The sequence below is a fragment of the Hydractinia symbiolongicarpus genome, chromosome 14 (genome assembly GCF_029227915.1).
Source record: "Hydractinia symbiolongicarpus strain clone_291-10 chromosome 14, HSymV2.1, whole genome shotgun sequence".
Taxonomy (NCBI): domain Eukaryota; kingdom Metazoa; phylum Cnidaria; class Hydrozoa; order Anthoathecata; family Hydractiniidae; genus Hydractinia; species Hydractinia symbiolongicarpus.
The window spans coordinates 17,137,017-17,161,594 of record NC_079888.1 but is presented as its reverse complement, the minus strand read 5'-3'; the positions used below and the strand labels follow the sequence as shown (position 1 = coordinate 17,161,594).

The window sequence follows — 24,578 nt, the reverse complement described above, 5'->3', positions numbered from 1 at the left end:
CTTGGGTTAAATATCTCCAATGCCTATCATGTATTAGTAGCGGTGCCGCTGCGGCGCAATGGACTAGCGCGTTGGACTTCTAATTCAAACGTTGTGGGTTCCACCCCCATCAGCGGTGATTTATGCTAGTTTCTTACCCCTGCTATTGCACAGAAGTGCTGAGGAAACAAACCGTATTCACTGTGTTTAATCAAAACCAAATTCATTTAATGGGACGCCAAGATTAATAACGCAGAACAAAGTAGAATTTAATGGATTTTCCGTAGTCATTTAAGGCATTCCATACGCTGATTCACTAGAAGTTTTTTTCATTTGCAGTAATTACTTTCTAGTAGCTACTCTCTCTGCGCAAGGGCACTTGATCAAAGAAAAAGCAAAACAATATAGAGGATCAATTTGAATATTGACAAAACATTTAGACTTTTACTTTACATATTATTTTGCCCTACTGCACTCGACTTTTAACATATCCATCATGTCAACGAATGGTTACTAGAGGCGTAAACATTTTCTTGGGTTAAATATCTCCAATGCCTCTCATGTATTAGCAGCGGTGTCGCTGCGGCGCAATGCAATGGACTAGCGCGTTGGACTTCTAATTCAAACGTTGTGGGTTCCACTCCCATCAGCGGTGATTTATGCTAGTTTCTTACCCCTGCTATTGCATAGAAGTGCTGAGGAAACAAACCGTATTCAATGTGGTTAATCAAAACCAAATTCATTTAATGGGACGCCAAGATTAATAACGCAGAACAAAGTAGAATTTAATAGATTTTCCGTAGTCATACAAGGCATTGCATATGCTGATTCACTAGAATTTACCTTATTTGCAGCAATTACTTTCTATTAGCCACTCTCTCTGCACAAAGACACTTGTTCAAAGAAAAAGCAAAGCCAAATAGGTCATCAATTAAGTATTGACAAAGCATTTGGACTTCTACTCAACATATTGTTTTGGCTTACTGCACTCGACTGTTAACATATCCATCATGTTACCGAGTGATTACTAGATGTGAAACCATTTTCTTGGGTTAAATCGCTCCAATGCCTCTCATGTATTAGTAGCGGTGCCGCTGCGGCGCAATGGACTAGCGCGTTGGACTTCTAATTCAAACGTTGTGGGTTCCACTCTCATCAGCGGTGATTTATGCTAGTTTCTTACCCCTGCTATTGCATAGAAGTGCTGAGGAAACAAACCGTATTCAATGTGGTTAATCAAAACCAAATTCATTTAATGGGACGCCAAGATTAATAACGCAGAACAAAGTAGAATTTAATAGATTTTCCGTAGTCATACAAGGCATTGCATATGCTGATTCACTAGAATTTACCTTATTTGCAGCAATTACTTTCTATTAGCCACTCTCTCTGCACAAAGACACTTGATCAAAGAAAAAGCAAAGCCAAACAGGTCATCAATTAAGTATTGACAAAGCATTTGGACTTCTACTCAACATATTGTTTTGGCTTACTGCACTCGACTGTTAACATATCCATCATGTTACCGAATGATTACTAGATGTGAAACCATTTTCTTGGGTTAAATCGCTCCAATGCCTATCATATTTATAAAGCCGTGCAGCTGTGGCGCAATGGACTAGCGCGTTGGACTTCTAATTCAAAGGTTGTGGGTTCGACTCCCCTCAGCGGTGATTTTTGCTAGTTTCTTACCAATGCTATTTAACAAAGGTGCTGCGCAAAAAAACCGTATTCAATGTGTTTAACTAAAACCAAATTCATTTAATGGGACGCCAAGATTAAAAACGCAGAACAAAGTAGAATTTAATGGAAAATCCGTAGTCATGTAAGGCAATCGATATGCTGATTCACTAAAAGTTCTTTTATTTGCAGTAATTACTTATTAGTAGCCACTCTCTCTGCGCTAGGACACTTGATCAATGAAAAAGCAAAGCCAAATACGTCATCAATCTATTATTGACAAAGCATTTAGATTTTTACTCTACATATTGTTTTGGCTTGCTGCACTCGACTGTTAAGATATCCATCCAGTTAACGAATGATTACTAGATGTGTAAACATTTTGTTGGGTTAAATTGTTCCAATGCCTATCAAGTATCAGTAACCGTGCCGCTGCGGCGCAATGGACTAGCGCGTTGGACTTCTAATTCAAAGGTTGTGGGTTCGACTCCCATCAGCGGTGATTTTTGCTAGTTTCTTACCAATGCTACTTAACAAAGGTGCTGCGCAAACAAACCGAATTCAATGTGTTTAATCAAAACCAAGTTCATTTAATGGGACGCCAAGATTAATAACGCCGAACAAAGTAGAATTTAATGGAATTTCCGTAGTCATTTAAGGCATTCCATATGCTGATTCACTAAAAGATTATTTTGCAGCAATTACTTTCTACTAACCACTCTCTCTGCACAAGAACACTTGATCAAAGAAAAAGCAAAGCCAAATAGGTCATCAATTAAATATTGACAAAGCATTTAGACTTTTACTCAACATGTTGTTTTGGCTTACTGCACTCGACTGTTAACATATCCATCATGTTACCGAATGATTACTAGATGTGTAACCATTTTCTTGGGTTAAATCGCTGCAATCCGTATGATATTTATATAGCCGTGCCGCTGTGGCGCAATGGACTAGCGCGTTGGACTTCTAATTCAAAGGTTGTGGGTTCGATTCCATCAGCGGTGATTTTTGCTAGTTTCTTACCAATGCTATTTAACAAAGGTGCTGTGCAAACAAACCGTATTCAATGTGTTTAATCAAAACCAAATTCATTTAATGGTACACCAAGATTAACAACGCAGAACAAAGTAGAAATTAATGGAATTTCGGTAGTCATTTAAGGCATTCCATATGCTGATTCACTAAAAGTTTTTTTTCTTTGCAGTAATTACTTTCTAGTAGCAACTCTCTCTGCACAAGAACACTTGATCAAAGAAAAAGCAAAACAAAATAGGTCATCAATTTAATATTGACAAAGCATTTAAATATTTACTCTACATATTGTTTTGGCTTACTGCACTCGGCTGTTAACATATTCATCATGTTAACGAATGATTACTAGATGTGCAAACATTTTCTTGGGTTAAATCGCTCCAATGCCTATCATATATATAGACGTGACGTTGTGGTGCAATGGACTAGCGCGTTGGACTTCTAATTTAAAGGTTGTTGGTTGGAATACCATCAGCGGTGATTTATGCTTGTTTCTTACCCTTGCTATTGCACAGAGATGCTGAGCAAAGAAACCGTATTCAATGTGTTTAATCAAAACCAAATTCATTTAATGGGACGCCAAGATTAATAACGCAGAACAAAGTAGAAATTAAGGGAATTTCCGTAGTCATTTAAGGCATTCCATATGCTGATTCAGTAGAAGTGTTTTTTATTTGCAGTAATTACTTTCTAGTAGCCACTCTCTCTGCACAAGAACACTTGATCAAAGCAAAGGCAAAACAAAATAGGTCATCAATTTAAAATTGACAAAGCATTTAGATATTTACTCTACATATTGTTTTGGCTTACTGCACTCGGCTGTTAACATATCATTCCTGTTAACGAATGATTACTAGATATGCAAACATTTTCTTGGGTTAATTTGTTCCAATGCCTATCATATATCTATAGCCGTGCCCCTGTGGCGCAATGGACTAGCGCGTTTGACTTCTAATTCAAAGGTTGTGGGTTCGACTCCCATCAGCGGTGATTTTTACTAGTTTCGTACCATTGCTACTTAAAAAAGGTGCTGCGCAAACAAACCGAATTCAATTTGTTTAATCAAAACCAAGTTCATTTAAGGGGACGCCAAGATTAATAATGCCGAACAAAGTAGAATTAATGTAATTTCCGTAGTCATTTAAGGCATTCCATATGCTGATTCACTAGAAGTTTTTTTTCTTTGCAGTAATTACTTTCTAGTAGCAACTCTCCCTGCACAAGAACACTTGATCAAAGAAAAAGCAAAACAAAATAGGTCATCAATTTAATATTGACAAAGCATTTAAATATTTACTCTACATATTGTTTTGGCTTACTGCACTCGGCTGTTAACATATTCATCATGTTAACGAATGATTACTAGATGTGCAAACATTTTCTTGGGTTAATTTGTTCCAATGCCTATTATATATCTATAGCCGTGCCGCTGTGGCGCAATGGACTAGCGCGTTGGACTTCTAATTCAAAGGTTGTGGGTTCGACTCCCATCAGCGGTGATTTATGCTAGCTTCTTTCCCTTGCTATTGCACAGAGATGCTTAGCAAATAAACGTGTTCAATGCGTTAAATCCAAACCAAATTCATTTAATGGGAAGCCAAGAGTGATAAAGCAAAACAAAAAAGAATTTAATGGAACATCCGTAGTCATGTAAGGCATTAGATATGCTGATTCACTTAAAGACTTTTTTGCAGTAATTACTTTCTAGTACCCACTCTCTCTCTCTGCACAAGGACACTTGATCAAAGAAAACGGAAAGCAAAATAGGTCATCAATTTAATATTAACAAAGCATTTAGACTTTTTCTCAACATATTGTTTTGGTTTACTGCACTCGACTGTTAACATATTCAACATGTTAACGAACGATTACTAGATGTGCAAACATTTTCTTGGGTTAAATCGCTCCAATGCCTATCATATATATAGACGTGACGTTGTGGTGCAATGGACTAGCGCGTTGGACTTCTAATTTAAAGGTTGTTGGTTGGAATACCATCAGCGGTGATTTATGCTTGTTTCTTACCCTTGCTATTGCACAGAGATGCTGAGCAAAGAAACCGTATTCAATGTGTTTAATCAAAACCAAATTAATTTAATGGGACGCCAAGATTAATAACGCAGAACAAAGTAGAAATTAAGGGAATTTCCGTAGTCATTTAAGGCATTCCATATGCTGATTCACTAGAAGTGTTTTTTATTTGCAGTAATTACTTTCTAGTAGCCACTCTCTCTGCACAAGAACACTTGATCAAAGCAAAGGCAAAACAAAATAGGTCATCAATTTAAAATTGACAAAGCATTTAGATATTTACTCTACATATTGTTTTGGCTTACTGCACTCGACTGTTAACATATCATTCCTGTTAACGAATGATTACTAGATATGCAAACATTTTCTTGGGTTAATTTGTTCCAGTGCCTATCATATATCTATAGCCGTGCCGCTGTGGCGCAATGGACTAGCGCGTTGGACTTCTAATTCAAAGGTTGTGGGTTCGACTCCCATCAGCGGTGATTTTTGCTAGTTTCTTACCATTGCTACTTAACAAAGGTGTTGCGCAAACAAACCGAATTCAATGTGTTTAATCAAAACCAAGTTCATTTAATGGGACGCCAAGATTAATAACGCCGAACAAAGTAGAATTAATAGAATTTCCGTAGTCATTTAAGGCATTCCATATGCTGATTCACTAAAAGATTTTTTTGCGGCAATTACTTTCTACTAACCACTCTCTCTGCACAAGAACACTTGATCAAAGAAAAAGCAAAGCCAAATAGGTCATCAATTAAATATTGACAAAGCAATTAGACTTTTACTCAACATGTTGTTTTGGCTTACTACACTCGACTGTTAACATATCCATCATGTTACCGAATGATTACTAGATGTGTAACCATTTTCTTGGGTTAAATCGCTGCAATGGCTATGATATTTATATAGCCGTGCCGCTGTGGCGCAATGGACTAGCGCGTTGGACTTCTAATTCAAAGGTTGTGGGTTCGATTCCATCAGCGGTGATTTTTGCTAGTTTCTTACCAATGCTATTTGGCAAAGGTGCTGCGCAAACAAACCGAATTCAATGTGTTTAATCAAAACCAAGTTCATTTAATGGGACGCCAAGATTAATAACGCCGAACAAAATAGAATTTAATGGAATTTCCGTAGTCATTTAAATCATTCCATATGCTGATTCACTAAAAGATTTTTTTGCAGCAATTACTTTCTACTAACCAATCTCTTTGCACAAGAACACTTGATCCAAGAAAAAGCAAAGACAAATAGGTCATCAATCTATTATTGACAAAGCATTTAGATTTTTACTCTACATCTTGTTTTGGCTTGCTGCACTCGACTGTTAACATATCCATCCTGTTAACGAATGATTACTAGATGTGCAAACATTTTGTTGGGTTAAATTGCTCCAATGCTTATCATATATATATAGCCGTGCCACTGTGGCGCAATGGACTAGCGCGTTGGACTTCTAATTCAAAGTTTGTGGGTTCGACTCCCATCAGCGGTGATTTTTGCTAGTTTCTTACCAATGCTATTTAACAAAGGTACTGTGCAAACAAACCGTATTCAATGTGTTTAATCAAAACCAAATTCATTTAATTGTACACCAAGATTAACAACGCAGAACAAAGTAGAAATTAATGGAATTTCCGTAGTCATTTAAGGCATTCCATATGCTGATTCACTAGAAGTTTTTTTTCTTTGCAGTAATTACTTTCTACTAGCAACTCTCTCTGCACAAGAACACTTGATCAAAGAAAAAGCAAAACAAAATAGGTCATCAATTTAATATTGACAAAGCATTTAAATATTTACTCTACATATTGTTTTGGCTTACTGCACTCGGCTGTTAAAATATTCATCATGTTAACGAATGATTACTAGATGTGCAAACATTTTCTTCGGTTAATTTGTTCCAATGCCTATCATATATCTATAGCCGTGCCGCTGTGGCGCAATGGACTAGCGCGTTGGACTTCTAATTCAAAGGTTGTGGGTTCGACTCCCATCAGCGGTGATTTATGCTAGCTTCTTTCCCTTGCTATTGCACAGAGATGCTTAGCAAATAAACGTGTTCAATGCGTTAAATCCAAACCAAATTCATTTAATGGGAAGCCAAGAGTGATAAAGCAAAACAAAAGAGAATTTAATGGAACATCCGTAGTCATGTAAGGCATTAGATATGCTGATTCACTTAAAGACTTTTTTGCAGTAATTACTTTCTAGTACCCACTCTCTCTCTCTGCACAAGGACACTTGATCAAAGAAAAAGGAAAGCCAAATAGGTCATCAATTTAATATTAACAAAGCATTTAGACTTTTACTCAACATACTGTTTTGGTTTACTGCACTCGACTGTTAACATATTCAACATGTTAACGAACGATTACTAGATGTGCAAACATTTTCTTGGGTTAAATCGCTCCAATGCCTATCATATATATAGACGTGACGTTGTGGTGCAATGGACTAGCGCGTTGGACTTCTAATTTAAAGGTTGTTGGTTGGAATACCATCAGCGGTGATTTATGCTTGTTTCTTACCCTTGCTATTGCACAGAGATGCTGAGCAAAGAAACCGTATTCAATGTGTTTAATCAAAACCAAATTCATTTAATGGGACGCCAAGATTAATAACGCAGAACAAAGTAGAAATTAAGGGAATTTCCGTAGTCATTTAAGGCATTCCATATGCTGATTCACTAGAAGTGTTTTTTATTTGCAGTAATTACTTTCTAGTAGCCACTCTCTCTGCACAAGAACACTTGATCAAAGCAAAGGCAAAACAAAATAGGTCATCAATTTAAAATTGACAAAGCATTTAGATATTTACTCTACATATTGTTTTGGCTTACTGCACTCGACTGTTAACATATCATTCCTGTTAACGAATGATTACTAGATATGCAAACATTTTCTTGGGTTAATTTGTTCCAATGCCTATCATATATCTATAGCCGTGCCGCTGTGGCGCAATGGACTAGCGCGTTGGACTTCTAATTCAAAGGTTGTGGGTTCGACTCCCATCAGCGGTGATTTTTGCTAGTTTCTTACCATTGCTACTTAACAAAGGTGTTGCGCAAACAAACCGAATTCAATGTGTTTAATCAAAACCAAGTTCATTTAATGGGACGCCAAGATTAATAACGCCGAACAAAGTAGAATTAATAGAATTTCCGTAGTCATTTAAGGCATTCGATATGCTGATTCACTAAAAGATTTTTTTGCAGCAATTACTTTCTACTAACCACTCTCTCTGCACAAGAACACTTGATCAAAGAAAAAGCAAAGCCAAATAGGTCATCAATTAAATATTGACAAAGCAATTAGACTTTTACTCAACATGTTGTTTTGGCTTACTAAACTCGACTGTTAACATATCCATCATGTTACCGAATGATTACTAGATGTGTAACCATTTTCTTGGGTTAAATCGCTGCAATGCCTATGATATTTATATAGCCGTGCCGCTGTGGCGCAATGGACTAGCGCGTTAGACTTCTAATTCAAAGGTTGTGGGTTCGATTCCATCAGCGGTGATTTTTGCTAGCTTCTTACCAATGCTATTTAGCAAAGGTGCTGCGCAAACAAACCGAATTCAATGTGTTTAATCAAAACCAAGTTCATTTAATGGGACGCCAAGATTAATAACGCCGAACAAAATAGAATTTAATGGAATTTCCGTAGTCATTTAAATCATTCCATATGCTGATTCACTAAAAGATTTTTTTGCAGCAATTACTTTCTACTAACCAATCTCTTTGCACAAGAACACTTGATCAAAGAAAAAGCAAAGACAAATAGGTCATCAATCTATTATTGACAAAGCATTTAGATTTTTACTCTACATCTTGTTTTGGCTTGCTGCACTCGACTGTTAACATATCCATCCTGTTAACGAATGATTACTAGATGTGCAAACATTTTGTTGGGTTAAATTGCTCCAATGCTTATCATATATATATAGCCGTGCCACTGTGGCGCAATGGACTAGCGCGTTGGACTTCTAATTCAAAGTTAGTGGGTTCGACTCCCATCAGCGGTGATTTTTGCTAGTTTCTTACCAATGCTATTTAACAAAGGTACTGTGCAAACAAACCGTATTCAATGTGTTTAATCAAAACCAAATTCATTTAATGGTACACCAAGATTAACAACGCAGAACAAAGTAGAAATTAATGGAATTTCCGTAGTCATTTAAGGCATTCCATATGCTGATTCACTAGAAGTTTTTTTTCTTTGCAGTAATTACTTTCTACTAGCAACTCTCTCTGCACAAGAACACTTGATCAAAGAAAAAGCAAAACAAAATAGGTCATCAATTTAATATTGACAAAGCATTTAAATATTTACTCTACATATTGTTTTGGCTTACTGCACTCGGCTGTTAAAATATTCATCATGTTAACGAATGATTACTAGATGTGCAAACATTTTCTTCGGTTAATTTGTTCCAATGCCTATCATATATCTATACCCGTGCCGCTGTGGCGCAATGGACTAGCGCGTTGGACTTCTAATTCAAAGGTTGTGGGTTCGACTCCCATCAGCGGTGATTTATGCTAGCTTCTTTCCCTTGCTATTGCACAGAGATGCTTAGCAAATAAACGTGTTCAATGCGTTAAATCCAAACCAAATTCATTTAATGGGAAGCCAAGAGTGATAAAGCAAAACAAAAAAGAATTTAATGGAACATCCGTAGTCATGTAAGGCATTAGATATGCTGATTCACTTAAAGACTTTTTTGCAGTAATTACTTTCTAGTACCCACTCTCTCTCTCTGCACAAGGACACTTGATCAAAGAAAAAGGAAAGCCAAATAGGTCATCAATTTAATATTAACAAAGCATTTAGACTTTTACTCAACATATTGTTTTGGTTTACTGCACTCGACTGTTAACATATTCAACATGTTAACGAACGATTACTAGATGTGCAAACATTTTCTTGGGTTAAATCGCTCCAATGCCTATCATATATATAGACGTGACGTTGTGGTGCAATGGACTAGCGCGTTGGACTTCTAATTTAAAGGTTGTTGGTTGGAATACCATCAGCGGTGATTTATGCTTGTTTCTTACCCTTGCTATTGCACAGAGATGCTGAGCAAAGAAACCGTATTCAATGTGTTTAATCAAAACCAAATTCATTTAATGGGACGCCAAGATTAATAACGCAGAACAAAGTAGAAATTAAGGGAATTTCCGTAGTCATTTAAGGCATTCCATATGCTGATTCACTAGAAGTGTTTTTTATTTGCAGTAATTACTTTCTAGTAGCCACTCTCTCTGCACAAGAACACTTGATCAAAGCAAAGGCAAAACAAAATAGGTCATCAATTTAAAATTGACAAAGCATTTAGATATTTACTCTACATATTGTTTTGGCTTACTGCACTCGACTGTTAACATATCATTCCTGTTAACGAATGATTACTAGATATGCAAACATTTTCTTGGGTTAATTTGTTCCAATGCCTATCATATATCTATAGCCGTGCCGCTGTGGCGCAATGGACTAGCGCGTTGGACTTCTAATTCAAAGGTTGTTGGTTCGACTCCCATCAGCGGTGATTTTTGCTAGTTTCTTACCATTGCTACTTAACAAAGGTGTTGCGCAAACAAACCGAATTCAATGTGTTTAATCAAAACCAAGTTCATTTAATGGGACGCCAAGATTAATAACGCCGAACAAAGTAGAATTAATAGAATTTCCGTAGTCATTTAAGGCATTTGATATGCTGATTCACTAAAAGATTTTTTTGCAGCAATTACTTTCTACTAACCACTCTCTCTGCACAAGAACACTTGATCAAAGAAAAAGCAAAGCCAAATAGGTCATCAATTAAATATTGACAAAGCAATTAGACTTTTACTCAACATGTTGTTTTGGCTTACTAAACTCGACTGTTAACATATCCATCATGTTACCGAATGATTACTAGATGTGTAACCATTTTCTTGGGTTAAATCGCTGCAATGCCTATGATATTTATATAGCCGTGCCGCTGTGGCGCAATGGACTAGCGCGTTAGACTTCTAATTCAAAGGTTGTGGGTTCGATTCCATCAGCGGTGATTTTTGCTAGCTTCTTACCAATGCTATTTAGCAAAGGTGCTGCGCAAACAAACCGAATTCAATGTGTTTAATCAAAACCAAGTTCATTTAATGGGACGCCAAGATTAATAACGCCGAACAAAATAGAATTTAATGGAATTTCCGTAGTCATTTAAATCATTCCATATGCTGATTCACTAAAAGATTTTTTTGCAGCAATTACTTTCTACTAACCAATCTCTTTGCACAAGAACACTTGATCAAAGAAAAAGCAAAGACAAATAGGTCATCAATCTATTATTGACAAAGCATTTAGATTTTTACTCTACATCTTGTTTTGGCTTGCTGCACTCGACTGTTAACATATCCATCCTGTTAACGAATGATTACTAGATGTGCAAACATTTTGTTGGGTTAAATTGCTCCAATGCTTATCATATATATATAGCCGTGCCACTGTGGCGCAATGGACTAGCGCGTTGGACTTCTAATTCAAAGTTAGTGGGTTCGACTCCCATCAGCGGTGATTTTTGCTAGTTTCTTACCAATGCTATTTAACAAAGGTACTGTGCAAACAAACCGTATTCAATGTGTTTAATCAAAACCAAATTCATTTAATGGTACACCAAGATTAACAACGCAGAACAAAGTAGAAATTAATGGAATTTCCGTAGTCATTTAAGGCATTCCATATGCTGATTCACTAGAAGTTTTTTTTCTTTGCAGTAATTACTTTCTACTAGCAACTCTCTCTGCACAAGAACACTTGATCAAAGAAAAAGCAAAACAAAATAGGTCATCAATTTAATATTGACAAAGCATTTAAATATTTACTCTACATATTGTTTTGGCTTACTGCACTCGGCTGTTAACATATTCATCATGTTAACGAATGATTACTAGATGTGCAAACATTTTCTTGGGTTAATTTGTTCCATTGCCTATCATATATCTATAGCCGTGCCGCTGTGGCGCAATGGACTAGCGCGTTGGACTTCTAATTCAAAGGTTGTGGGTTCGACTCCCATCAGCGGTGACTTATGCTAGCTTCTTTCCCTTGCTATTGCACAGAGATGCTTAGCAAATAAACGTGTTCAATGCGTTAAATCCAAACCAAATTCATTTAATGGGAAGCCAAGAGTGATAAAGCAAAACAAAAAAGAATTTAATGGAACATCCGTAGTCATGTAAGGCATTAGATATGCTGATTCACTTAAAGACTTTTTTGCAGTAATTACTTTCTAGTACCCACTCTCTCTCTCTGCACAAGGACACTTGATCAAAGAAAAAGGAAAACCAAATAGGTCATCAATTTAATATTAACAAAGCATTTAGACTTTTACTCAACATATTGTTTTGGTTTACTGCACTCGACTGTTAACATATTCAACATGTTAACGAACGATTACTAGATGTGCAAACATTTTCTTGGGTTAAATCGCTCCAATGCCTATCATATATATAGACGTGACGTTGTGGTGCAATGGACTAGCGCGTTGGACTTCTAATTTAAAGGTTGTTGGTTGGAATACCATCAGCGGTGATTTATGCTTGTTTCTTACCCTTGCTATTGCACAGAGATGCTGAGCAAAGAAACCGTATTCAATGTGTTTAATCAAAACCAAATTCATTTAATGGGACGCCAAGATTAATAACGCAGAACAAAGTAGAAATTAAGGGAATTTCCGTAGTCATTTAAGGCATTCCATATGCTGATTCACTAGAAGTGTTTTTTATTTGCAGTAATTACTTTCTAGTAGCCACTCTCTCTGCACAAGAACACTTGATCAAAGCAAAGGCAAAACAAAATAGGTCATCAATTTAAAATTGACAAAGCATTTAGATATTTACTCTACATATTGTTTTGGCTTACTGCACTCGACTGTTAACATATCATTCCTGTTAACGAATGATTACTAGATATACAAACATTTTCTTGGGTTAATTTGTTCCAATGCCTATCATATATCTATAGCCGTGCCGCTGTGGCGCAATGGACTAGCGCGTTGGACGTCTAATTCAAAGGTTGAGGGTTCGACTCCCATCAGCGGTGATTTTTGCTAGTTTCTTACCATTGCTACTTAACAAAGGTGCTGGGCAAACAAACCGAATTCAATGTGTTTAATCAAAACCAAGTTCATTTAATGGGACGCCAAGATTAATAACGCCGAACAAGTAGAATTAATGGAATTTCCGTAGTCATTTAAGGCATTCCATATGCTGATTAACTAAAAGATTTTTTTGCAGCAATTACTTTCTACTAACCACTCTCTCTGCACAAGAACACTTGATCAAAGAAAAAGCAAAGACAAATAGGTCATCAATCTATTATTGACAAAGCATTTAGATTTTTACTCTACATCTTGTTTTGGCTTGCTGCACTCGACTGTTAACATATCCATCCTGTTAACGAATGATTACTAGATGTGCAAACATTTTGTTGGGTTAAATTGCTCCAATGCTTATCATATATATATAGCCGTTCCACTATGGCGCAATGGACTAGCGCGTTGGACTTCTAATTCAAAGTTTGTGGGTTCGACTCCCATCAGCGGTGATTTTTGCTAGTTTCTTACCAATGCTATTTAACAAAGGTGCTGTGCAAACAAACCGTATTCAATGTGTTTAATCAAAATCAAATTCATTTAATGGTACACCAAGATTAACAACGCAGAACAAAGTAGAAATTAATGGAATTTCCGTAGTCATTTAATGCATTCCATATGCTGATTCACTAGAAGTTTTTTTTCTTTGCAGTAATTACTTTCTAGTAGCAACTCTCTCTGCACAAGAACACTTGATCAAAGAAAAAGCAAAACAAAATAGGTCATCAATTTAATATTGGCAAAGCATTTAAATATTTACTCTACATATTGTTTTGGCTTACTGCACTCGGCTGTTAACATATTCATCATGTTAACGAATGATTTCTAGATGTGCAAACATTTTCTTGGGTTAATTTGTTCCAATGCCTATCATATATCTATGGCCGTGCCGCTGTGGCACAATGGACTAGCGCGTTGGACTTCTAATTCAAAGGTTGTGGGTTCGACTCCCATCAGCGGTGATTTATGCTCCTTTCTTTCCCTTGCTATTGCACAGAGATGCTGAGCAAGCAAATGTGTTCAATGCGTTAAGTCCAAACCAATTTCATTTAATGTCATGTAAGGCATTCGATATGCTGATTTCACTCCACATAATGTTTTGGCTTAATGTACTCGACTGTTAACATATTCATCATGTTAAGGAATGATTACTAGATGTGCACACATTTTCTTGGGTTAATTTGTTCCAATGCCTATCATATATCTATAGCCGTGCCGCTGTGGCGCAATGGACTAGCGCGTTGGACTTCTAATTCAAAGTTTGTGGGTTCGACTCCCATCAGCGGTGATTTTTGCTAGTTTCTTACCAATGCTATTTAACAAAGGTGCTGTGCAAACAAACCGTATTCAATGTGTTTAAGCAAAACCAAATTCTTTTAATGGTACACCAAGATTAACAACGCAGAACAAAGTAGAAATTAATGGAATTTCCGTAGTCATTTAATGCATTCCATATGCTGATTCACTAGAAGTTTTTTTTCATTGCAGTAATTACTTTCTAGTAGAAACTCTCTCTGCACAAGAACACTTGATCAAAGAAAAAGCAAAACAAAATAGGTCATCAATTTAATATTGGCAAAGCATTTAAATATTTACTCTACATATTGTTTTGGCTTACTGCACTCGGCTGTTACCATATTCATCATGTTAACGAATGATTACTAGATGTGCAAACATTTTCTTGGGTTAATTTGTTCCAATGCCTATCATATATCTATAGCCGTGCCGCTGTGGCGCAATGGACTAGCGCGTTGGACTTCTAATTCAAAGGTTGTGGGTTCGACTCCCATCAGCGGTGATTTATGCTCCTTTCTTTCCCTTGCTATTGCACAGGGATGCTGAGCAAGCGAATGTGTTCAATGCGTTGAGTCCAAACCAATTTCATTTAATGTCATGTAAGGCATTCGATATGCTGATTTCACTCCACATAATGTTTTGGCTTAATGCACTCGACTGTTAACATATTCATCATGTTAAGGAATGATTACTAGATGTGCACACATTTTCTTGGGTTAATTTGTTCCAATGCCTATCATATATCTATAGCCGTGCCGCTGTGGCGCAATGGACTAGCGCGTTGGACTTCTAATTCAAAGGTTGTGGGTTGGACTCCCATCAGCGGTGATTTATGCTAGTTTCTTACCCTTGCTAATGGGATGCCAAGATTAATAACGCAGAACAAAGTAGAATTTAATGGAATTTCCGTAGTCATTTATGGCATTCCATATGCTGATTCACTAGAAGTTTTTTTTATTTGGAGTATTAACTTTCTAGTAGTCACTCTCTCTGCACAAGGACACTCGATCAAAGAAAAAGCAATGCCAAATAGGTGATCAATTTGAATATTGACAAACAGTTAGACTTTTACTATACATAATATTTTGCCTTACTGCACTCGACTGTTAACATATCCATCATGTTAACGAATGGTTACTAAAGGAGTAAACATTTTTTGGGGTTAAATATCTCCAATGCCTATCATGTATTAGTAGCCGTGCCGCTGCGGCGCAATGGGCTAGCGCGTTGGACTTCTAATTCAAACGTTGTGGGTTCCACTCCCATCAGCGGTGATTTATGCTAGTTTCTTACCCCTGCTATTGCACAGAAGTGCTGAGGAACCAACCGTATACAATGTGGTTAATCAAAACCAAATTCATTTAATGGGACGCCAAGATTAATAACGCAGAACAAAGTAGAATTTAATGGATTTTCCGTAGTCATACAAGGCATTCCATATGCTGATTCACTAGAAATTACCTTATTTGCAGCAATTACTTTCTATTAGCCACTCTCTCTGCACAAAGATACTTGATCAAAGAAAAAGCAAAGCCAAATAGGTCATCAATTTAATATTGCCAAAGCATTTAGATTTTTACTCTACATATTGTTTTGGCTTGCTGCACTCGACTGTTAACATATCCATCATGTTAACGAAAAGTTACTAGATATGCAAACATTTTCTTGGGTTAATTTGTTAAAATGCCTATTATATATCTATAGCCGTGCCGCTGTGGCGCAATGGACTAGCGCGTTGGGCTTTTAATTCAAAGGTTGTGGGTTCGACTCCCAACAGCGGTGATTTATGCTAGTTTCTTACCCTTGCTATTGCACAGAGATGCTGAGCAAGCAAATGTGTTCAATGCGTTAATTCCAAACCAATTTCATTTAATGGGAAGCCAAGAGTAATGACGCAGAACAAAGTAGAGATTAATGGAACATCCGTAGTCATGTAAGGCATTCGATATGCTGATTGCACTCCACATAATGTTTTGGCTTAATGCACTCGACTGTTAACATATTCATCATGTTAAGGAATGATTATTAGATGTGCAAACATTTTCTTGGGTTAAATTGCTCCAATGCCTATCATATATATACAGCCGTGCCGCTGTGGCGCAATGTACTAGCGCGTTGGACTTCTAATTCAAAGGTTGTGGGTTGGACTCCAATCAGCGGTGATTTATGCTAGTTTCTTACCCTTGCTAATAGGATGCCAAGATTAATAACGCAGAACAAAGTAGAATTTAATGGAATTTCCGTAGTCATTTATGGCATTCCATATGCTGATTCACTAAAAGTTTTTTTTATTTGGAGTATTAACTTTCTAGTAGTCACTCTGTCTGCACAAGGACACTTGATCAAAGAAAAAGCAATGCCAAATAGGTGATCAATTTGAATATTGACAAAACGTTTAGACTTTTACTATACATATTATTTTGCCTTACTGCACTCGACTGTTAACATATCCATCATGTTAACGAATGGTTACTAGAGGCGTAAACATTTTCTTGGGTTAAATATCTCCAATGCCTATCATGTATTAGTAGCGGTGCCGCTGCGGCGCAATGGGCTAGCGCGTTGGACTTCTAATTCAAACGTTGTGGGTTCCACTCCTATCAGCGGTGATTTATGCTAGTTTCTTACCCCTGCTATTGCACAGAAGTGCTGAGGAAACAAACCGTATACAATGTGGTTAATCAAAACCAAATTCATTTAATGGGACGCCAAGATTAATAACGCAGAACAAAGTAGAATTTAATGGATTTTCCGTAGTCATACAAGGCATTCCATATGCTGATTCACTAGAAATAACCTTATTTGCAGCAATTACTTTCTATTAGCCACTCTCTCTGCACAAAGATACTTGATCAAAGAAAAAGCAAAGTCAAATAGGTCATCAATTTAATATTGCCAAAGCATTTAGATTTTTACTCTACATATTGTTTTGGCTTGCTGCACTCGACTGTTAACATATCCATCATGTTAACGAAAAGTTACTACATATGCAAACATTTTCTTGGGTTAATTTGTTCCAATGCCTATCATATATCTATAGCCGTGTCGCTGTGGCGCAATGGACTAGCGCGTTGGACTTTTAATTCAAAGGTTGTGGGTTCGACTCCCAACAGCGGTGATTTATGCTAGTTTCTTACCCTTGCTATTGCACAGAGATGCTGAGCAAGCAAATGTGTTCAATGCGTTAATTCCAAACCAATTTCATTTAATGGGAAGCCAAGAGTAATGACGCAGAACAAAGTAGAGATTAATGGAACATCCGTAGTCATGTAAGGCATTCGATATGCTGATTTCACTCCACATAATGTTTTGGCTTAATGCACTCGACTGTTAACATATTCATCATGTTAAGGAATGATTACTAGATGTGCAAACATTTTCTTGGGTTAAATTGCTCCAATGCCTATCATATATATACAGCCGTGCCGCTGTGGCGCAATGTACTAGCGCGTTGGACTTCTAATTCAAAGGTTGTGGGTTGGACTCCCATCAGCGGTGATTTATGCTAGTTTCTTACCTTTGCTAATGGGATGCCAAGATTAATAACGCAGAACAAAGTAGAATTTAATGGAATTTCCGTAGTCATTTATGGCATTCCATATGCTGATTCACTAGAAGTTTTTTTTATTTGGAGTATTACCTTTCTAGTAGTCACTCTCTCTGCACAAGGACACTTGATCAAAGAAAAAGCAATGCCAAATAGGTGATCAATTTGAATATTGACAAAACGTTTAAACTTTTACTTTACATATTATTTTGCCTTACTGCACTCGACTGTTAACATATCCATCATGTTAACGAATGGTTACTAGAGGCGTAAACATTTTCTTGGGTTAAATATCTCCAATGCCTATCATGTATTAGTAGCGGTGCCGCTGCGGCCCAATGGACTAGCGCGTTGGACTTCTAATTCAAACGTTGTGGGTTCCACTCCCATCAGCGGTGATTTATGCTAGTTTCTTACCCCTGCTATTGCACAGAAGTGCTGAGGAAACAAACCGTATACAATGTGGTTAATCAAAACCAAATTCATTTAATGGGACGCCAAGATTAATAACGCAGAACAAAGTAGAATTTAATGGATTTTCCGTTGTCATACAAGGCATTCCATATTCTGATTCACTAGAAATTACCTTATTTGCAGCAATTACTTTCTATTAGCCACTCTCTCTGCACAAAGACACTTGATCAAAGAACAAGCAAAGCCAAATAGGTCATCAATTTAATATTGCCAAAGCATTTAGATTTTTACTCTACATATTGTTTTGGCTTGCTGCACTCGACTGTTAACATATCCATCATGTTAAAGAAAAGTTACTAGATATGCAAACATTTTCTTGGGTTACTTTGTTCCAATGCCTATCATATATCTATAGCCGTGCCGCTGTGGCGCAATGGACTAGCGCGTTGGACTTCTAATTCAAAGGTTGTGGGTTCGACTCCCAACAGCGGTGATTTATGCTAGTTTCTTACCCTTGCTATTGCACATAGATGCTGAGCAGGCAAATGTGTTCAATGCGTTAATTCCAAACCAATTTCATTTAATGGGAAGCCAAGAGTAATGACGCAGAACAAAGTAGAGATTAATGGAACATCCGTAGTCATGTAAGGCATTCGATATGCTGATTTCACTCCACATAATGTTTTGGCTTAATGCACTCGACTGTTAACATATTCATCATGTTAAGGAATGATTACTAGATGTGCAAACATTTTCTTGGGTTAAATTGCTCCAATGCCTATCATATATATACAGCCGTGCCGCTGTGGCGCAATGTACTAGCGCGTTGGACTTCTAATTCAAAGGTTGTGGGTTGGACTCCCATCAGCGGTGATTTATGCTAGTTTCTTGCCCTTGCTAATGGGATGCCAAGATTAATAACGCAGAACAAAGTAGAATTTAATGGAATTTCCGTAGTCATTTATGGCATTCCATATGCTGATTCACTAAAAGTTTTTTTTATTTGGAGTATTACCTTTCTAGTAGTCACTCTCTCTGCACAAGGACACTTGATCAAAGAAAAAGCAATGCCAAATAGGTGATCAATTTGAATATTGACAAAACGTTTAGACTTTAACTATACATAATATTTTGCCTTACTGCACTCGACTGTTAACATATCCATCATGTTAACGAATGGTTACTAAAGGCGTAAACATTTTTTGGGGTTAAATATCTCCAATGCCTATCATGTATTAGTAGCGGTGCCGCTGCGGCGCAATGGGCTAGCGCGTTGGACTTCTAATTCAAACGTTGTGGGTTCCACTCCCATCAGCGGTGATTTATGCTAGTTTCTTACCCCTGCTATTGCACAGAAGTGCTGAGGAAACAAACCGTATACAATGTGGTTAATCAAAACCAAATTCATTTAATGGGACGCCAAGATTAATAACGCAGAACAAAGTAGAATTTAATGGATTTTCCGTAGTCATACAAGGCATTCCATATGCTGATTCACTAGAAATTACCTTATTTGCAGCAATTACTTTCTATTAGCCACTCTCTCTGCACAAAGATACTTGATCAAAGAAAAAGCAAAGCCAAATATGTCATCAATTTAATATTGCCAAAGCATTTAGATTTTTACTCTACATATTGTTTTGGCTTGCTGCACTCGACTGTTAACATATCCATCATGTTAACGAAAAGTTACTACATATGCAAACATGTTCTTGGGTTAATTTGTTCCAATGCCTATCATATATCTATAGCCGTGTCGCTGTGGCGCAATGGACTAGCGCGTTGGACTTTTAATTCAAAGGTTGTGGGTTCGACTCCCAACAGCGGTGATTTATGCTAGTTTCTTACCCTTGCTATTGCACAGAGATGCTGAGCAAGCAAATGTGTTCAATGCGTTAATTCCAAACCAATTTCATTTAATGGGAAGCCAAGAGTAATGACGCAGAACAAAGTAGAGATTAATGGAACATCCGTAGTCATGTAAGGCATTCGATATGCTGATTTCACCCACATAATGTTTTGGCTTAATGCACTCGACTGTTAACATATTCATCATGTTAAGGAATGATTACTAGATGTGCAAACATTTTCTTGGGTTAAATTGCTCCAATGCCTATCATATATATACAGCCGTGCCGCTGTGGCGCAATGTACTAGCGCGTTGGACTTCTAATTCAAAGGTTGTGGGTTGGACTCCCATCAGCGGTGATTTATGCTAGTTTCCTGCCCTTGCTAATGGGATGCCAAGATTAATAACGCAGAACAAAGTAGAATTTAATGGAACTTCCGTAGTCATTTATGGCATTCCATATGCTGATTCACTAAAAGTTTTTTTTATTTGGAGTATTACCTTTCTAGTAGTCACTCTCTCTGCACAAGGACACTTGATCAAAGAAAAAGCAATGCCAAATAGGTGATCAATTTGAATATTGACAAAACGTTTAGACTTTTACTTTACATATTATTTTGCCTTACTGCACTCGACTGTTAACATATCCATCATGTTAACGAATGGTTACTAGAGGCGTAAACATTTTCTTGGGTTAAATATCTCCATTGCCTATCATGTATTATTAGCGGTGCCGCTGCGGCGCAATGGACTAGCGCGTTGGACTTCTAATTCAAACGTTGTGCGTTCCACTCCCATCAGCGGTGATTTATGCTAGTTTCTTACCCCTGCTATTGCACAGAAGTGCTGAGGAAACAAACCGTATACAATGTGGTTAATCAAAACCAAATTCATTTAATGGGACGCCAAGATTAATAACGCAGAACAAAGTAGAATTTAATGGATTTTCCGTTGTCATACAAGGCATTCCATATTCTGATTCACTAGAAATTACCTTATTTGCATCAATTACTTTCTATTAGCCACTCTCTCTGCACAAAGACACTTGATCAAAGAACAAGCAAAGCCAAATAGGTCATCAATTTAATATTGCCAAAGCATTTAGATTTTTACTCTACATATTGTTTTGGCTTGCTGCACTCGACTGTTAACATATTCATCATGTTAAGGAATGATTACTAGATGTGCAAACATTTTCTTGGGTTAAATTGCTCCAATGCCTATCATATATATACAGCCGTGCCGCTGTGGCGCAATGTACTAGCGCGTTGGACTTCTAATTCAAAGGTTGTGGGTTGGACTCCCATCAACGGTGATTTATGCTAGTTTCCTGCCCTTGCTAATGGGATGCCAAGATTAATAACGCAGAACAAAGTAGAATTTAATGGAACTTCCGTAGTCATTTATGGCATTCCATATGCTGATTCACTAAAAGTTTTTTTTATTTGGAGTATTACCTTTCTAGTAGTCACTCTCTCTGCACAAGGACACTTGATCAAAGAAAAAGCAATGCCAAATAGGTGATCAATTTGAATATTGACAAAACGTTTAAACTTTTACTTTACATATTATTTTGCCTTACTGCACTCGACTGTTAACATATCCATCATGTTAACGAATGGTTACTAGAGGCGTAAACATTTTCTTGGGTTAAATATCTCCAATGCCTATCATGTATTAGTAGCGGTGCCGCTGCGGCGCAATGGACTAGCGCGTTGGACTTCTAATTCAAACGTTGTGGGTTCCACTCCCATCAGCGGTGATTTATGCTAGTTTCTTACCCCTGCTATTGCACAGAAGTGCTGAGGAAACAAACCGTATACAATGTGGTTAATCAAAACCAAATTCATTTAATGGGACGCCAAGATTAATAACGCAGAACAAAGTAGAATTTAATGGATTTTCCGTTGTCATACAAGGCATTCCATATTCTGATTCACTAGAAATTACCTTATTTGCAGCAATTACTTTCTATTAGCCACTCTCTCTGCACAAAGACACTTGATCAAAGAACAAGCAAAGCCAAATAGGTCATCAATTTAATATTGCCAAAGCATTTAGATTTTTACTCTACATATTGTTTTGGCTTGCTGCACTCGACTGTTAACATATCCATCATGTTAAAGAAAAGTTACTAGATATGCAAACATTTTCTTGGGTTAATTTGTTCCAATGCCTATCATATATCTATAGCCGTGCCGCTGTGGCGCAATGGACTAGCGCGTTGGACTTCTAATTCAAAGGTTGTGGGTTCGACTCCCAATAGCGGTGATTTATGCTAGTTTCTTACCCTTGCTATTGCACAGAGATGCTGAGCAGGCAAGTGTGTTCAATGCGTTAATTCCAAACCAATTTCATTTAATGGGAAGCCAAGAGTAATGACGCAGAACAAAGTAGAGATTAATGGAACATCCGTAGTCATGTAAGGCATTCGATATGCTGATTTCACTCCACATAATGTTTTGGCTTAATGCACTCGACTGTTAACATATTCATCATGTTAAGGAATGATTACTAGATGTGCAAACATTTTCTTGGGTTAAATTGCTCCAATGCCTATCATATATATACAGCCGTGCCGCTGTGTCGCAATGTACTAGCGCGTTGGACTTCTAATTCAAAGGTTGTGGGTTGGACTCCCATCAGCGGTGATTTATGCTAGTTTCCTGCCCTTGCTAATGGGATGCCAAGATTAATAACGCAGAACAAAGTAGAATTTAATGGAACTTCCGTAGTCATTTATGGCATTCCATATGCTGATTCACTAAAAGTTTTTTTTATTTGGAGTATTACCTTTCTAGTAGTCACTCTCTCTGCACAAGGACACTTGATCAAAGAAAAAGCAATGCCAAATAGGTGATCAATTTGAATATTGACAAAACGTTTAGACTTTTACTTTACATATTATTTTGCCTTACTGCACTCGACTGTTAACATATCCATCATGTTAACGAATGGTTACTAGAGGCGTAAACATTTTCTTGGGTTAAATATCTCCATTGCCTATCATGTATTATTAGCGGTGCCGCTGCGGCGCAATGGACTAGCGCGTTGGACTTCTAATTCAAACGTTGTGCGTTCCACTCCCATCAGCGGTGATTTATGCTAGTTTCTTACCCCTGCTATTGCACAGAAGTGCTGAGGAAACAAACCGTATACAATGTGGTTAATCAAAACCAAATTCATTTAATGGGACGCCAAGATTAATAACGCAGAACAAAGTAGAATTTAATGGATTTTCCGTTGTCATACAAGGCATTCCATATTCTGATTCACTAGAAATTACCTTATTTGCATCAATTACTTTCTATTAGCCACTCTCTCTGCACAAAGACACTTGATCAAAGAACAAGCAAAGCCAAATAGGTCATCAATTTAATATTGCCAAAGCATTTAGATTTTTACTCTACATATTGTTTTGGCTTGCTGCACTCGACTGTTAACATATCCATCATGTTAAGGAAAAGTTACTAGATATGCAAACATTTTCTTGGGTTAATTTGTTCCAATGCCTATCATATATCTATAGCCGTGCCGCTGTGGCGCAATGGACTAGCGCGTTGGACTTCTAATTCAAAGGTTGTGGGTTCGACTCCCAACAGCGGTGATTTATGCTAGTTTCTTACCCTTGCTATTGCACAGAGATGCTGAGCAAGCAAATATGTTCAATGCGTTAATTCCAAACCAATTTCATTTAATGGGAAGCCAAGAGTAATGACGCAGAACAAAGTAGAGATTAATGGAACATCCGTAGTCATGTAAGGCATTCGATATGCTGATTTCACTCCACATAATCTTTTGGCTTAATGCACTCGACTGTTAACATATTGATCATGTTAAGGAATGATTACTAGATGTGCAAACATTTTCTTGGGTTAAATTGCTCCAATGCCTATCATATATATACAGCCGTGCCGCTGTGGCGCAATGTACTAGCGCGTTGGACTTCTAATTCAAAGGTTGTGGGTTGGACTCCCATCAGCGGTGATTTATGCTAGTTTCTTACCCTTGCTAATTGGATACCAAGATTAATAACGCAGAAAAAAGTAGAATTTAATGGAATTTCCGTAGTCATTTATGGCATTCCATATGCTGATTCACTAGAAGTTTTTTTTATTTGGAGTATTACCTTTCTAGTAGTCACTCTCTCTGCACAAGGACACTTGATCAAAGAAAAAGCAATGCCAAATAGGTGATCAATTTGAATATTGACAAAACGTTTAGACTTTTACTTTACATATTATTTTGCCTTACTGCACTCGACTGTTAACATATCCATCATGTTAACGAATGGTTACTAGAGGCGTAAACATTTTCTTGTGTTAAATATCTCCAATGCCTATCATGTATTAGTAGCGGTGCCGCTGCGGCGCAATGGACTAGCGCGTTGGACTTCTAATTCAAACGTTGTGGGTTCCACTCCCATCAGCGGTGATTTATGCTAGTTTCTTACCCCTGCTATTGCACAGAAGTGCTGAGGAAACAAACCGTATACAATGTGGTTAATCAAAACCAAATTCATTTAATGGGAGGCCAAGATTAATAACGCAGAACAAAGTAGAATTTAATGGATTTTCCGTTGTCATACAAGGCATTCCA

General features: G+C 37.3%; 1 protein-coding gene and 21 non-coding genes across 22 annotated transcripts in view; 21 read left to right on the top strand and 1 right to left on the bottom strand.

Moving 5' to 3' along the window:
* Positions 1–24,578, bottom strand: part of LOC130625230 (piggyBac transposable element-derived protein 1-like) — a 104,455-nt gene that overhangs the window by 5,886 nt on the left and 73,991 nt on the right. The window contains exons 4-6 of the mRNA XM_057440288.1: positions 1,163–1,183; positions 654–674; positions 138–158 (exon numbers count right to left, since the gene is read on the bottom strand). Of these exons, the coding sequence (XP_057296271.1) occupies positions 138–158; positions 654–674; positions 1,163–1,183 (63 nt within the window). The remainder of the gene's footprint in view (positions 1–137; positions 159–653; positions 675–1,162; positions 1,184–24,578) is intronic.
* Positions 1,579–1,652, top strand: Trnar-ucu (transfer RNA arginine (anticodon UCU)). Its single transcript has one exon. It is a non-coding gene; the product is annotated as a tRNA-Arg (tRNA).
* On the top strand, positions 2,088–2,161 carry Trnar-ucu (transfer RNA arginine (anticodon UCU)). The gene has a single exon. It is a non-coding gene; the product is annotated as a tRNA-Arg (tRNA).
* Positions 2,594–2,666, top strand: Trnar-ucu (transfer RNA arginine (anticodon UCU)). The gene has a single exon. It is a non-coding gene; the product is annotated as a tRNA-Arg (tRNA).
* Trnar-ucu (transfer RNA arginine (anticodon UCU)) lies at positions 4,120–4,193 on the top strand. Its single transcript has one exon. It is a non-coding gene; the product is annotated as a tRNA-Arg (tRNA).
* On the top strand, positions 5,137–5,210 carry Trnar-ucu (transfer RNA arginine (anticodon UCU)). Its single transcript has one exon. It is a non-coding gene; the product is annotated as a tRNA-Arg (tRNA).
* On the top strand, positions 5,642–5,714 carry Trnar-ucu (transfer RNA arginine (anticodon UCU)). The gene has a single exon. It is a non-coding gene; the product is annotated as a tRNA-Arg (tRNA).
* Positions 6,147–6,220, top strand: Trnar-ucu (transfer RNA arginine (anticodon UCU)). Its single transcript has one exon. It is a non-coding gene; the product is annotated as a tRNA-Arg (tRNA).
* On the top strand, positions 6,657–6,730 carry Trnar-ucu (transfer RNA arginine (anticodon UCU)). Its single transcript has one exon. It is a non-coding gene; the product is annotated as a tRNA-Arg (tRNA).
* Trnar-ucu (transfer RNA arginine (anticodon UCU)) lies at positions 7,674–7,747 on the top strand. The gene has a single exon. It is a non-coding gene; the product is annotated as a tRNA-Arg (tRNA).
* Trnar-ucu (transfer RNA arginine (anticodon UCU)) lies at positions 8,684–8,757 on the top strand. Its single transcript has one exon. It is a non-coding gene; the product is annotated as a tRNA-Arg (tRNA).
* On the top strand, positions 9,194–9,267 carry Trnar-ucu (transfer RNA arginine (anticodon UCU)). Its single transcript has one exon. It is a non-coding gene; the product is annotated as a tRNA-Arg (tRNA).
* Positions 10,211–10,284, top strand: Trnar-ucu (transfer RNA arginine (anticodon UCU)). The gene has a single exon. It is a non-coding gene; the product is annotated as a tRNA-Arg (tRNA).
* On the top strand, positions 11,221–11,294 carry Trnar-ucu (transfer RNA arginine (anticodon UCU)). Its single transcript has one exon. It is a non-coding gene; the product is annotated as a tRNA-Arg (tRNA).
* On the top strand, positions 11,731–11,804 carry Trnar-ucu (transfer RNA arginine (anticodon UCU)). Its single transcript has one exon. It is a non-coding gene; the product is annotated as a tRNA-Arg (tRNA).
* On the top strand, positions 13,762–13,835 carry Trnar-ucu (transfer RNA arginine (anticodon UCU)). Its single transcript has one exon. It is a non-coding gene; the product is annotated as a tRNA-Arg (tRNA).
* Trnar-ucu (transfer RNA arginine (anticodon UCU)) lies at positions 14,088–14,161 on the top strand. Its single transcript has one exon. It is a non-coding gene; the product is annotated as a tRNA-Arg (tRNA).
* Trnar-ucu (transfer RNA arginine (anticodon UCU)) lies at positions 14,598–14,671 on the top strand. The gene has a single exon. It is a non-coding gene; the product is annotated as a tRNA-Arg (tRNA).
* On the top strand, positions 14,924–14,997 carry Trnar-ucu (transfer RNA arginine (anticodon UCU)). Its single transcript has one exon. It is a non-coding gene; the product is annotated as a tRNA-Arg (tRNA).
* Positions 18,550–18,623, top strand: Trnar-ucu (transfer RNA arginine (anticodon UCU)). Its single transcript has one exon. It is a non-coding gene; the product is annotated as a tRNA-Arg (tRNA).
* On the top strand, positions 22,177–22,250 carry Trnar-ucu (transfer RNA arginine (anticodon UCU)). The gene has a single exon. It is a non-coding gene; the product is annotated as a tRNA-Arg (tRNA).
* Positions 23,513–23,586, top strand: Trnar-ucu (transfer RNA arginine (anticodon UCU)). Its single transcript has one exon. It is a non-coding gene; the product is annotated as a tRNA-Arg (tRNA).